This window comes from Vicugna pacos, chromosome 23, assembly GCF_048564905.1.
Source record: "Vicugna pacos chromosome 23, VicPac4, whole genome shotgun sequence".
Taxonomy (NCBI): domain Eukaryota; kingdom Metazoa; phylum Chordata; class Mammalia; order Artiodactyla; family Camelidae; genus Vicugna; species Vicugna pacos.
The window spans coordinates 35,008,387-35,022,909 of record NC_133009.1 but is presented as its reverse complement, the minus strand read 5'-3'; the positions used below and the strand labels follow the sequence as shown (position 1 = coordinate 35,022,909).

General features: G+C 40.9%; 1 protein-coding gene and 1 long non-coding RNA gene across 8 annotated transcripts in view; both read right to left on the bottom strand.

Annotated features, from left to right (window-relative positions):
• CRB1 (crumbs cell polarity complex component 1) overlaps positions 1-10,364 on the bottom strand; it is a 131,765-nt gene extending 121,401 nt beyond the window's left edge. For all 7 annotated transcript variants that reach the window (XM_072948757.1, XM_072948759.1, XM_072948758.1 and 4 more), the window contains exon 1: positions 10,232-10,364. In XM_072948757.1, coding sequence (XP_072804858.1) covers positions 10,232-10,301 — 70 coding nt within the window. In that variant the 5' untranslated portion in view covers positions 10,302-10,364. The remainder of the gene's footprint in view (positions 1-10,231) is intronic.
• A 3,450-nt stretch (positions 10,365-13,814) lies between these two features.
• LOC140688802 (uncharacterized) overlaps positions 13,815-14,523 on the bottom strand; it is a 64,612-nt gene continuing 63,903 nt past the window's right edge. Inside the window, exon 8 of the long non-coding RNA XR_012063636.1 lies at positions 13,815-14,268. This is a non-coding gene — a long non-coding RNA (uncharacterized lncRNA). The remainder of the gene's footprint in view (positions 14,269-14,523) is intronic.

Below are 14,523 nucleotides of genomic sequence, written 5' to 3'. Positions count from 1 at the left end.
CTGCACACTTGAAAATCTGTGAGTAAGTTATCGTTGGCCCTCCTTATCTGTGGTTTCACATCTGCAGATTCAATAAACTGTAGATCGTGCAGTGCTACTGAAAAAATTCATGTATAAGTGGATCCATGCAGTTCAAACCCATGTTTGAGGATCCACGTGTACTATTCACATAAAGTGCTATCCACGACAGCCAAGAGGCTAAAAGAAAAACCCAATATCTGTCAGTGCATGCATGGATAACCAAGTGTGTTTTATATAGGTAACAGAATATTATTCAGCCTTTAGAAGGAGGGAAATCCTGTCACATGCTACAATGTAGATGACCTGAGAACATCATGCTAAGTGAAGTAAGTCTGTTGCAAATGTTATATACTGTATGAGTTCGCCTGTAAGAGGTAACTAGTCACACCCATGGGAAGAGAAAGCAGCATGTTGGTTCTCGGGGACTGGGACGAGGGGAGTTGCTATTTAACAGGTATAGTTGCCGCTTTGTAAGATAGAAGTCCCCGAGATCTGTTTTACAACAACGTGAATATACTTAACACTGCCAAATTGTGCCCTTAAAATGGTTAGGATGACAGATTTGGTTTACCACAATAAAAAAGTTGTGTACAAAATTCACTTAACACTTACAGCAACCCTGTGAGGGGAGACATTATCAAACCACTTCACAGGTGTGGAAATAAGGTCCAGAGAAGTCAAGTGATTTGTCTGCAGTTATCCCCCAAGGAATAAATAAATAAGATTTTGGAGATTTATTACATCCCAAACAAGGACTATAAGCATAAAAGGGTCAGGGGTAGTGGGTTGCTTATGCTTTGACATTGAGTCCCTCAGTATGAACACACCTGCATCTCCTCGTGCTCCTCCGAGCCTGGAGAAACACCAAGTTCATGCAAACTTTGAAGACGCATGAAGGAGAGTTGCAGCCAACCTGCACACGATGTGGGTGGGAATGAGATGCAAACCTTTGTGTTGTAAACTGCTAAGGAGTTGAGTCTGTTTGTTGCAACATAACCTGATGAAGGCTGGCTCATACAGGGCAAGATTACTAAAAATGCTCTTTACTTGTCCAAATCTGTGATCCCATTACTTAGAATAGTCACAGAACCATCAGCTATCGAGCTCAAAGGAGCTGGATGATTACATAATCTGACGCCCTCATTCCACAAGCGAGAAATTAGAGGGCTTAAAGGATGCGTAACTAACAGTGGGCCAGGGCCCAAATCTGAATGCTCTGACTCTACTTATTTTATAACTGATGCTGAACATAGATATTTGTTCTTCAACTACATTAAAAGGAAGGATCACTAAAATTACAGGCAGAGATGAAATCAGAATAATGAATTACCTGCATGAAAAAGTGCTTGCTGCTGACTCAGCCGCTATTCCCAATCGTGATGCTTGATTTGCTAAGAGCTACTTCTATTCTCTCTCCTTGTGCTCAAAACTGCAAATCTGAGCCCAGCTGATCAAACCAAGCAGCACTTGTCGCACACACTTGGTCTCTGTGTGAAGCAAACGGAACTGCAGGGAGACTGAACTGTGAACCCAGCCTCATTAGCGCTCCACTCTCACTAATTTGCCTCAAGTGGACTTATTTTAAGGATCAAAAAATTTTGGATTCAGAGAAAAGAATCATTCATTCGGGAATGATCAGGACAATTATGTGAAGAACCAAAAAGACCACAGCAAGGTCAATATAGGTCACACAGGAGCCGGGCTTCCCTCTGCAGGTTCTAGTCCCTGCGGTAAGAGAGCAGGGGAAACTGTAAACGGTTTTAATTTGGAAAAGTTTTTTCGGTGGGGGGGGAGTAATTAGGTTTTTATTATTTATTTATCTTTAATGGAGGAACTGGGGATTGAACCCAGGACCTTGTGCATGCTAGGCATGCACTCTATCACTGAGCTGTACCCTCCTCCCTTAATTTGGAAAAGTTTTAAAGGTGAAATGGATATTTAGTTATCTAGGACTAATTTTTTTTTCCCAAAAAACACAACATAACAAAACAAAACCTGATTTGCAGTGTTTGCCAATTCTGTGATGCAGTTACTTCCACCATTGCTCATTGAAGCTACCAGCAGTTTAATAACTGGCTTGAAAAATTCCTCAGTGTTTTCCTTTTGGTTTTTGTGAGCTGGTGTGAGACCTAGAACCTGACAGCCCTGGGTTTAAATCTCAATTGTAACACCTTGTAGCGGTGTTTTAAGCACATCACGCAAGCTATCTTGCTTTTAGGTGTCTTAATTGGCTTAATGATAGTTACTTTGTAGGATTCGAAATCCGGAGACTAAACCCCCGAGGACTCTCCTGCTTTGTTCTTTGTCACTTCTTCCAGCAGTGCTGGCAGTCTTGTGGCACCACAGACGCTCGGGGCGCCCTCCTGCCTCCGGACTGGCTGCCGCTATTCTCTTTCCCAAAGTAGTTTCCACCCAGACATCCTGGCGGCTCACCTGCGCTCTGTCTCTCATCCTTTGCTGTTCCCTGAAGCACCTGTTGCCAGGTTACGATCACACATTGTGCTTATGTACCTGTTTCCTGTCTGTCTCACCCCCTTAAAATATAAACTTCACAACAGCAAGGATTGTGGGCCCCTTGTTCACTCCTGTGTCCTCAGAGTAGCAGCAAACATGGAGACTCAATAAATAAAGGGGCAGATGAAGAAATGACTGAATAAACGGTAAAGCTTCAATGTTTATTAGCTGCCCCTATCTTGAGGACAGGGACAACTATTCTCACCTTGATTTCCCTCTAGACCCAGTACACTTTCTCCTCCAGCCAAAACATTTCAGCCCCAAATAGCCAAGCTCACTCCTGCCAGGTCCTTCCAGTCTTTTCTCATTTTTTTGGTCCTATATTGTTATTATTGTAAGTACACTGGCTTGACTTTTCCTTGTAATAGCACTTTTCTGAGAACAAAGAGAAATCTAGGGGATACATGATAACCTACATAACACGTTGCTGTAAAACTCTGGAGGAGTCGTTGCTTTTTATTAAATTGGGGAGGAAACTCTAGAAGATTGATAAAGGGTATTAACAATCTCAACCAATAGGATCAAGTTCTAGATGACTGAATACCTTCCCTCCTCAGATTTCACTACTGTGGCAAAAACGTAACAGGAAAATAAAAATGGCATTATATTAATAAATATTACATGTACAACAAAGTAATTTACAATCAGTGTTTTGAGTTGATAATGAAAGACATAGAATCTTTGGGTGCCCCAAGTAGTGAATGTAATTTGTGAAAGAAAAGTAGGGTAGAGTACTGGACTCTCATTTAGGGAAGAGGGCTACGTCAACTGCTTCGAGAAAATACGAAAACACATTTATACCCTGGCCTAGCACTATTCTCTATACTAATTGGACCCTCATTTGATTTCATAAGGCAAATCTACGTAGGAGGAAATTTCTGAGCATTTGATCCAAAGTAGAAGGTGTAACGTGTAAAAGGTGGGGATAGTGAAAAGAAAGAGGAAAAATAAGAAAAAAAATGGGCATGTTGTACTGAGTGCTTACCAAGTTAAAAAAAGTCCTTTATAATTCAATTTGCACACAAAGTTAATTGTGCCCAATAAAAGTGATATTAATCAACCAGTTTCATCATATATCAGAATTTTATTCATGATAGATATTATGGGTTGAACTGTGTCTCCCAAGAAGACATGTTGAAGTCCTCACTCCTGGTCCCTGGTCCCTGTTTCTGTCATCTGTAAACAGGGTCTTTGCAGATGTAATCAAGTTAAGATGTTGTCATTAGGATGGACCCCAATCCAGTATAACTGATGTCCTTTTCAAAAGAAGAGAAGAGATCCAGACAGACGAAGAGGGAACACTATGTAATCACAGAGGCAGGGCTTGGGGTGATGTAGCTGCAAGCCAGGAACTCCAGGCACTGAAGACCACCATCATGGTGGTGATGCTAGGAAAGGGCAAATACGGAGTCTGGCCAGGGTCCCAGAAGGCGTGTGCTCTGCTGACACCTCAGTTTCAGACTTCCAGCCTCCAGAGCTATGAGAGAATACATTTCTGTTGTTTGAGCCACCCAGTTTATGGCACTTGGTTACAGCTGCCTTAGGAAGCTAAACCATAGCTCCAAACTAGAAGCAACCAAGATGATCTTCAACAGATGAATGAATGAACAAACTGTGGTACATCTACACAATGGAATATTATTCAGCAGTAAAAAGAAACAAGCCATCAAGTCACAAGACATCATGGAGAGCATTTGAATGAATATTGCTACTTGAAAGAAGCTAGTCTGAAAAGGCTACATATTTTATGATTCCAATTATATGGCATCCTGTAAAAGACAAAACTATAGAGACAATAAAATGGTCAGTGACTGCCTGGGGGTTGGGGTCAGAAAAAGAGGGTGAAAAAGGTCAACCACAGGGGACTTTTAAGGAAGTGAAACTATTCTGTATAATATTATAATGGAGCATTTGTCAAAACCAACCACAAAGAATGTACTTCATTGTATGCAAATTTAAACATAATCATGTAGGAGGTCAGGGCATCCCAGGAAAGAATGCTGATTGTGACATGACAAATGTATAAAACAATCACACAGAAGCAGGCGGGTGGTGCTGACTGAGTGGCCCTGGAAGCAAGCAGAGCGTTAAGACTAAAGACAGAAGGAAATGCACGTATGTAGTGCTCGCAAATAGAAAAGTTACCTCCACAGGATTATGGGCTAGGGATTTGACACTACTATACACTTTATATACTTTAAAATGACAGTCACTGAATTTAAACAATGAAGTAAATGGACGAGGCAGATAGCAGGTTTCTCACCGCTGGAGGGGAATTTACGGATAAGCAAGGGGAGGAAGCCAGAATGATCCATGTGGTAATGAAGTTAGAGGCGGCAACATAAACTCCCTGGTTAGCGTAATACAAATACCAATGTACACACAGATACACGTGTAGAAATGTGTATACACACACATGCATTCCTGTGCTCTGTCAGCTGAGACGGCCTGCAAGAAGTGACACCCCACTGGCACCAAGCAGCCTTTACACTCAGATCTTGGTTTCTATTGCCATTCACCCGTGAAGAGGAACCAGGGCTCACCGGGGCAATGCCTGGTGGTGGGACTGGGGCAGGAAATAAACAAGACGAGCCTGGAACATCCTGCAGAGCCAGAATGTCAGGAAGTAAAGCACCTCACAGTGAGAGGAAGGATGTTAAGAGGACAGGAAGCAAGTGAAGGAACTCCCTGTGGCCAAAGCTGGAACAACCCGAGTAGCAAAATAGCGAAGCAGTGTTAGATGATAGCCCTGAGCACAGAGCAGGTACCCATGACTCCACAGTGACAGAATTACTTGAATAAATTAATAAACGGAGGACAAAAGCACACTTCTCTCCTTCTCAGGTGTGGACTTCCTTCCTGAGAGCAGAACGCAGAAGGGGGGAAGAAGCAAGCTGCAGCGGAGAAGCCTGACGGCAGCAGCTCCCGGGTGGCCGCGGTCGACACCGGCAGTCACGAATCGCGGTGACTACCTATCCTCGATGAGGTATCGAGAGAAGAGCGCTCGACCCCTGTGGTCTTCCCCCAGCGCCCCATCACTCCAGCCTTCCCATGAGAGAAACATCCCGCAAAGCCCAATGCCGCAGGATCCTGTAGAATACCTGAACAGTGTCCCCCAGATCGTCAAGGTCATCAAAAACAAGGCGGGAGAAACCGCCACAGCCAAAAGCAGCCCAGGTGTCCTCGACAACCAACCATGACATGGCACCCTGATAGCCGGTAAAACCTCAGAAAATCTGAACAAACTACTGACTCAGTTAATCCTAATGTATCGATACTGGTACGTTAATTGTGACAGATCTGCCATACTCGTGCACGATGTTACAAACAGGGGAGACTGAGTGTGGGATTAGGGGACGCTCCTGCACCATTCTCTCGATTCTTCTCTGGCCCTAAAACTAATCTAAAATAGTAAAGTCTATTATAAAAAAGTAAAACAATGGAAGAGTTTAAAAATCATGCCAAAATGTCCATGAGGAAGGAGGATACTCAATCCTTCCTTATAGCAACTGCTGTAAAGCTCCCGTCATCCTTTTACTCATTTAATAAGTAGTCTCTGAGTGACCACCCCGAGCTAGGCAGTGCTACCCACTGACATAGGATACGTCAGTTAACAGAACACCCACGGTTCCCACAGCCGTGTCTCACAATCTCATAGCTAAAACATACATAAATCAACACAAAAATAATATTTTCAAATTTTGGTACACATTACAGAAAAGAAATGCAAATTGCAATGTAAGTATCTAGAGCGAAGCTGAATCTAACGTGAACAGAGACTGATGTGAGCGGGGAGAGTGATGCTCTCATTTTCATTCCTAAAAGGAGAAAATTGGGCTTCTCGGAGATTTTCAGTAAATCAGCAGTAAAATTTCAAAGAGAACTAAAAACTCTGATTGTTCTTATCCACTCGGATTTCAAATTTTCATATTGTAATACCACGCGCTGTAATTTTTGAAAATCACCAAAGATGAAAAAAAGGAACGAAATTCTGAAAAATCTGATTCTCCTAAGATATGCATCAAAAAATACAAGCCAAAATTAATTCTGCTGTCTGACTCAGGGAATAGTAACCGTCGCGAAGGAGAGACTTTTGCTGTAAGTTGCTGAAACCACTTTTATTTATGAAAAAGCAACGATATCCTTTTCTCACTCTGATAATTCTGTAGGCACTTCACAATATGTTGCTGCAAAGATGTGAACTGGCACGGTGAATATCAAAAGTTTCATATGTTTCTAGGCATGGAGAATTTTAAAGAAATTTTACTCCCTAACGGACACCATCAGCCTTCACTGACCTATTGAGCAAACTCAATTATTTCTTGATCATGGTATTAAGATTGAATAAATCTGACCATATTTTATCTTTATAGATTCTATTTGTTCTTTCTACTTTGGGTAAATTGAAAAGACAGTGTTCTTTAAAACAACCCTATTCAAATTCAGCTACATAATAATTGCTGATTGGCTCTGGAAGACTGGATAGTATCCCAAAGTCTATGAAGTTATTCAAAAAACCTTAATAATGGTTTTGTCAAGCCACATTTCATTTACCTAGTATGAGCATGCTTTGAATATGGGTTAAAACAATTAATTTTAAATTAAACTAGTTGTGGAGTTTACATTGAAAATATTCAATTTACCTCCAAATGCATAAACAAACTCATAAAATACATTTATAAATGAACTTTCTAATGCATAGTTGCTCTAACATAGTTTCTTTCAAGAATTTCACCACGGATTCATGTATCAAAGTCACAAGGAGAGTCATTAGAAGATGCTCTCATTTAGATCAGCTCCATGGACTGTATGGACCATCAGAAAGTCTCACTCCAATAAAATTCTCTCAATACAGCAAAAGTGAAATATTATAGTTCTTCTTGAACTATCAAAATTCAATTCATTCCATGAATTTGAACCAGTTTTGTAAAACCGTGGAACAGGTATGAAAACAGTTGGGAGCATGTAATTGCAAAGTCACCGCAACGCCAGGTAAAGGGGAACATCTCTGCACTCAGGAAGCGGACGTGACTACCTCTTCCTGAGCTCTGCTCTGAGGTTCCTCATGTCATGTGTCCTCACCCAGAAGGAAGCAGAGCTGGAGGGCAGTGGACAGTCAACATAAACAGCGTGCCCCTGGCTGGCAGGCGAGCAAGGCACAGCTTGTATGAAGAACACAGAATGGAGCCGGGGGGGGAGGGCGCTTTTCTCTTAATTTTAAAAGAATGTCTTCCAAAGTTCAAGAGGAAAAAAAATCACTGACTTATTATACTCATATGATCCAAATCACTGGAAATTTCTGTGTGCTTTTACTATGTTCTGAGCATCCTGCAAGCCCCTTCGCATTGTCCTTTCAAGAGGATCAGTACATGGAAGCTAAGAACACAGAACCCAGAGTCAGACCTCTGGTCCTGGTCCCAGGTCCCCCTTCACTGCTGGATGGCTTTGGGCAGGCAGGTGACCTCTCTGAGCCTCTGTTTCTTCAGCTACAAAATGGGGTTAATGACAATTCCACCTGATGATAGGGCGGTCAGGTATGTGAAATGGAAATGACGCTTGTAAAGTTCATAGGCTTTACTTTCTCTCCTAAATAACCCCTTTGAAGAGAGAGAGAGAAATGTTCTATCTCATCATTCTGATGAGTCCTAGCATTATTATGTTCTCAATAAAGTTCTCAGGAAAGATGTATCGGGCAGTGCAGAACTTCCGATAACATGCATTCGAAAGCGAGAGCTTGTCAAAGCGCGTACTCAGAACTCACCCAGACATACCAGCTGTTTGGGGCTGGACTGGAGAGGCTGTGCCTCCCACAGACGCTCTAGCTCTGTGACACACACCTGCCTAACAACCTGAATTGGTGTCTTATTCTATAAAAGACACATGATTATAATCACATCTACCTCATGGGGGTGTTGTAAGAATTAAATGAAATATAGTTCATTTATATCAAATGTTTAACAATGTTAGCCACTTTTATTATTAGCTATTATTTTACTAATTTGGCTGGAACATGGGATTTATGTCATGAGTACTAAGAGGTGAGGGTGGAAAGAAGGCTGAGGTTGTGAAAGTTTTCAAGTCAGGTTTAAAAAAAAAACAGTCTAAGTGTTTCAACTAGGAAGGCAATATCATCACATCCTGCCAGCAAATCTAATAACACAGATAAAAAAGTCTGCCTGCTTAAAAATTAAACAAAACGGGACTTCAAAAAAATTTTTAACCAATAAAAATACCGTGCTAGAGAATAAATCAGATAATTACAGAGTACTGGTTTAGAGTCTGTCAGTAAACTCACCCACTCAAAGAGAGAGAAAACAAATTATTTGTATGTAATTATAGTTTCACAGTTATGAGACCCTTAAAAAGAGATGATACTTTGGAAGTTACGTATTCATCTCTTTAAACTCAAACTGCATCGAATGCTAGGCATTTTAACCCACACTGCCTTGGAATTACAAAGCTCTTTCCTATAGAATGTCCTGTGAACCCACTTCTCCTTGCAGTTTGTATGTCCTGTCATTTCTTACGCTCCACTTCCCGCTCCTCACCCTGCCCCAGCCCAGCATAACTCTTCTGTGCCCCCCTTCCTCCTGCATGGGGCCCACTTGAAGCTTCAAGAAGGATGAGTAACAATTTTCATAACAACTCTTTTCAATAAATTCACCTCTGGGGGAAAAAACCCTGAGTGAGTGTGTGTGTCCCGATGTTACTACTCATCTATTTGAAGTTTGATTGGTTTTCCTCTCCCTCTGCTTGCCTTCAGCTGCCTTAGCTATAGCATCTTCTCCTGTTTTGATCCAGCCTCTAATACACGCTCAGCTTTGAACCATACAAGTAACCGTCTCGCTGGTGCAGACACAGAAGGCGACCCAGATTACACAGCACGGTGCTAATGCCAAGGCGTCCGGGTCAACAGCAGCTGCTCTACACTTTGCCTTATTGGTATTCAGATTTGACAGACACAAATCACACGGCCTCTCTGACAGACGAACACACACCCTGCCTGTTTCTGTTTCCGATGTGTTCATAAAACACCCAGCGGAGGCCCTCTGGTCTCCTCTGATTTTTCAGATTGTTGTGCATCTGACAAGATTACCCTAGAAACATTACTCTTGTTTTCATTTGGGGAAGTTTATGGACTATGATATCCCCACTTACAAAACAGAAGCACATACGATAGAAAGAAACCCATTTCTCTCCGGCAAAAGAGATGCTTTGAACTATAATCCTTTGGGGAAAATTGAGACTCTGTTCCCTTGATTATGAGAGCGAAAGCTGGAATACAAATTTCTTTAAAAGTGAAGATAAATGCGTAGTACAGGAAATAAAATGCAATATAGCTTATGACTAATCTCCTTTTAAAGGACATCAGTTATAAAGTGCCAGATCTATTTTGTAAAAGTATAAACACAACAAAATACTTCTCTATGTGGCCATTTCAGCCTCCTGCTCACTACTCAAAGGGCTGAAAAGGAACATTTTCTGTATCTAAACGCTTACTGGAAGTCACTGAATCAGCAAACTGCTCGCACTGACTGGTCCCACTGATTTGTTGAACTTGCTCATGCCAAATTCTTTTCCCTTTTTTTTTTTTAAGCTTTGTATTTTGTAGAACATGTAACACTACAAACTATGCCCACAAAATATTCACAAGTCAGGAAAAGTGCTAAAAGTGCAGTAAATGCAAAAGGCTTACTTCTGATGGAGGTGAGCAGGGCCAGACCCAGGTAGAGGATGAGAAGGCAGTGAGTGGTCCCAAGCGCCATGGTCTCACAGAGCGGACATGCCCCGACGTGCTGCTGGCGCTCTGGTCCCAGGCGGCTCCCAAGCCATGTGAGTCAGAAAGGAGCAGGTGCCCTGGAGCCCGGGAGCCTGGGGTGCCCCCTCCGCCCCCGCCGCCCCTCCCCTCCTGCAGGTCCGCACGGGACGGGGACGTCTACTCCAAAAGCAGCTGTGCTTCTTAGCATCTTACTTACACAGGAGGATGGGGTGGCTTTTCAAACCCGGTGCAGATTTTTTTCCTGCTGGACTGGATTCATCCCCCCTCAGACCTTCTGTGATACTTTCCCTCCATGAACAATGCCTCCTCTAAAAGGCTTGCTTTAGGTTAGTGTCCTTAACCATTCTCAACAGAGGAATTAATTTCTGGTAACTGTCTTGGCCCACAATTATTATAATCTGGCAACTCTCAGAGGAACACCCTCTTTTTCTGTCTGTTTACTCTCATCTTCAGAGCACGGTTCACAGACTGGTCGATTTCTCCATTCATAAACATACTCTCACAACTCAGATTATGGTTGTTGATAAAACGGACAGAGTTCTGCAGATTATTTAGGGGCAGTTTTTCTTCATAAACCTAGAGTCCATTTTTAATCCTGTTCATGAATGAAATTTATATCTCCAGGGATTTCTTGAATTTTCACTTTACTGTAATTGAATGCAATTATGTTTGCTTATTTTTACATATACTTAAGGTAAATACTACAATATTTTTCTTCAGATTGAATTGATCCAAGCCCTTAAGACTGGATAATCCTTGGACGCTTCAAGGAAACATCTGTTAGTGAACATCAGATGCCTTATTCTCTCGGGCTAGTGCTGGACCTGGCCTTCCTCTGCTGTTAAAACTGGTTACTTGTTACCCTTTAAATAAGAAATTTACATTTCAGATTTTGTTTAAAACCTGAGCACTCTCCAGGCTGAGTGAGTGACAATGCCTAGGCCACTTGATAGACTGGGGAGGATGTGAACAGCTGCCAGTACAGAATCGGACGGTATCAGGAAACTTTCTGTAAAGTTGTGTTAGTTATGAGTGTCACAAATTAAAGAGAAAATGAGAGGTTTTCCAAAGACAAAAGTATCAAAGATAATAAGTGGCTGGGAAAACATATTCAACAAGGAATGGCTGAAGAAACTATATGTTGAGCTTGACAACAGGAGAATAAACAGACAGAGCTATCAAACAAATGGGTGAACAAGTGCTACCACGCGTCAGACTTGGGGTAGTTGTTGGAGGAAATCATTACAGAAGACCTAACATTTAAGCTGGATGTTCGGGTGTGAGAACAACAAATAAACAGAGGGAACGTGGCGTCTAAGGGCTTCTTAAGAAAAGGGAGCGTGCACAGGAATAGAGGCCTACAGTGGTTGGCAGATGAAGGAACTGAAAATATTCTGATGTTGCAGAAATACGAGTCTGAACAGGGCGATGTCAGCACATAAAACTCCGTAAACCACAAGATCAAGGGACTTTAACTCTTAACATGAAGAAAGGAAACCACTTATAGGTTCTGAACAGTGAATCAGCATAATTAGATTTGCATCTGGGAAGGAAGCTCCAGGGTCCTGTGGCAGTGGTTGGAGAGGGCCGATGAGATGCACGGACACCAGTGGAAAGGGCACTGTTGGAGCCCACAAGAGAGGTGATGGGGCCCGAACTAAATCAGACAGTGGGGACAGCAATCAAAAATGGAATGAAAATAAACCAGACAGATCGAAAGGACCGGGGTAGAGAACCAGTCAGCAGGAAAGCTGTCCTTTTCCAGCTCGGGCACTTGGACGGACAGTAATGTGCTCACAGAAGTGGAGACCACAGACAAGGGCTTCCAAGCAAGCAGCAGCAAGCGCTCTCCCCAAGCCAAACACATTGAAACACACGCATTTGGATAAAATACAACTGTAAAAATACACAGGTAAGCTCCAAAAAAAGAAAAATAAAGAGAAGAAGATATCCAATTGGGATAGAAATCTCCTGCCCACTCTATCGTTTAATACTCACAGAATTCTGCAAAATATGTGAAGTTACCCTGATTTGACAAGTGGCAAAAGAGAGATTAAGAGATCCAGATTAAATATATAATAAGTGATAGACTCAGATTCAAACTCCGTTCCGTCATTCTGCCGTCCTTAATCCTTGCTATGATGGTACTTACTTTTAATCATACAAGTAAATTATAAATGCATTCTTGTAAAAATACTCTAAAAAATCTTTGGTGAATACCAGTCTCACACTCCACCTCAGAAGTGACCGTTGTTACTGTTGGTGAAGATTGTTTGATACCATTCTAGACTATAGGTTGACAGATAAATAGCAGATGGATAGACAGAGAATAGAAAAATTCTTCAGCTTCTTTTCATTTTTCCTTTTTAAAGGATGATATCATGCTATGTGTATTACTGTATTACTACGCAACGTGCGTTCCTCCCCCAGCAGCATGTCCTGGGTGTCCTGGCACACTGTTATATCTGTCTGGCTCGCACTGTTTAGTGACACATGGTATTCCAGAATTCAGATGTACCACTGTTTCTTTCTTTTCTTCTGGGCATCAATGTTGTTTCCAATTTTCTTTATGCAAACAATGATTTAACAATAATCATTTTACACACTTTTTTGTACAAATGCACATCAGTTTCTCTAGGATAAATACTAAAAGCAGTAATTTGGGGGTTTTGACTATGTTTATTTTTAACTTTAACAGATACTTCACAAAACGAGGTAAGCAATTTCAACTCTTCTCAGCTGTGTGTGAAGGAACCTGTTTCTCCACATTTTCCCCAGTATTTGATAACATCAAAGGGTAAAACGTACCTAAGTCTCAGTGGGGAGGGGAGAGAACATATGAAACAAGATTGGCCATTTGTTGATGAATTTTGAAGCCGACTATTGGGTATGTGAATGTTCGTCATACCATTTTATTCTACTTTTACATAGGTTTTTAAAATTCATAATCAAAATTTGAAATCTTTAATTTGAATATTTTTCATACTTAAAAAGATTGAGCATCTTCTGAATATCTGTGTTTTCTCTTCAGTGATTTGCCAACTCATATTTGGTTCACTTTTTTACTAGCTTTTTAAAAATTTTATTTAATTGTAGAATGTCTTTATAAATTTGGCTCTTAATTCTTACTCTCCTGTGTTGAAAATACTTCTTCCAAAATGATTCTTTTAATTTTGCTTATAGTTTTCCTTTATGAAGTTTTAAAAATGTATCTGTCTTACACATGTTTATTTATCTTATTTTTTATGACCTCTCATTTTTGTCTTATTGAAGAAATGACTACAGGCTTATTAATGTAGGATTTGGTGTCTTATTCCGACATTTATTTTAACTTTTAAAAAATAAGTTTATTAAAATTTTTTTTATTTTATGACTTTAATTTGTATACAATCCATTTTTATGAATGTGTAACTTATAAATTTAATTTGATTCTGACATAGCCAATGGTCCAAAAAACTCCCATTAAATTTCAAATTTGAAACCATGTATAAAACTCCCATCTGAACATGAATCTGCTTTATTTCACTGTTCTTGTGTGTATTTCTTTGCCCGTGAACTGAGTTAAAGTTAAAATAAGTCTAGTATGTGGTCTGGTAAGCCTACTTGAGTCTTTCTTTTCAAAATTTTGCCTTTTCTTGCACAATCTCTCTTCCAGGTTAATTCTATAAGCATCTTGTCAATTTCCATTCAGTGGATTTTCATGGGGATTGCATTCATTGTATAAGTTAATTGACAGGTAATTTATATCTTTTCAATATTGAATCACCCCATATCTGAATAACCACAGGACATTTAACAACAGTATGTCACTATTATATGTCAAACACTTTCTCAGGCCTTTGTATATATTTTTTCTTTTAATCTTCATCATAGCACTATAAGGTGGATTCTAATTTCTGCCTTTATACAGATGATAAAGACAGATTCACCTTGCGTCAGGGGTCACAGTCACTCTGGAAGAGAAGAGAATGTAAAGTAAGAAGGGGGAAGGCCAATACACCAATGTGTAATGATTACAGGGTAAGTCAGAGATTTAAGAGGAAAACCAGGAGAACGTAGGGCAAAGGGAGCAAAGAGAGGAAAGAGGATCAGGAGGGGGAGATGGTGGACAGTGGAAATGCTGCAGGAAAGCTAAGAAGACCCGAACTTACCAGTTGGCTGCAGCAGTAAGGAGATTTTTATTGACCTTGGTGAGAAGAAGGTCAATG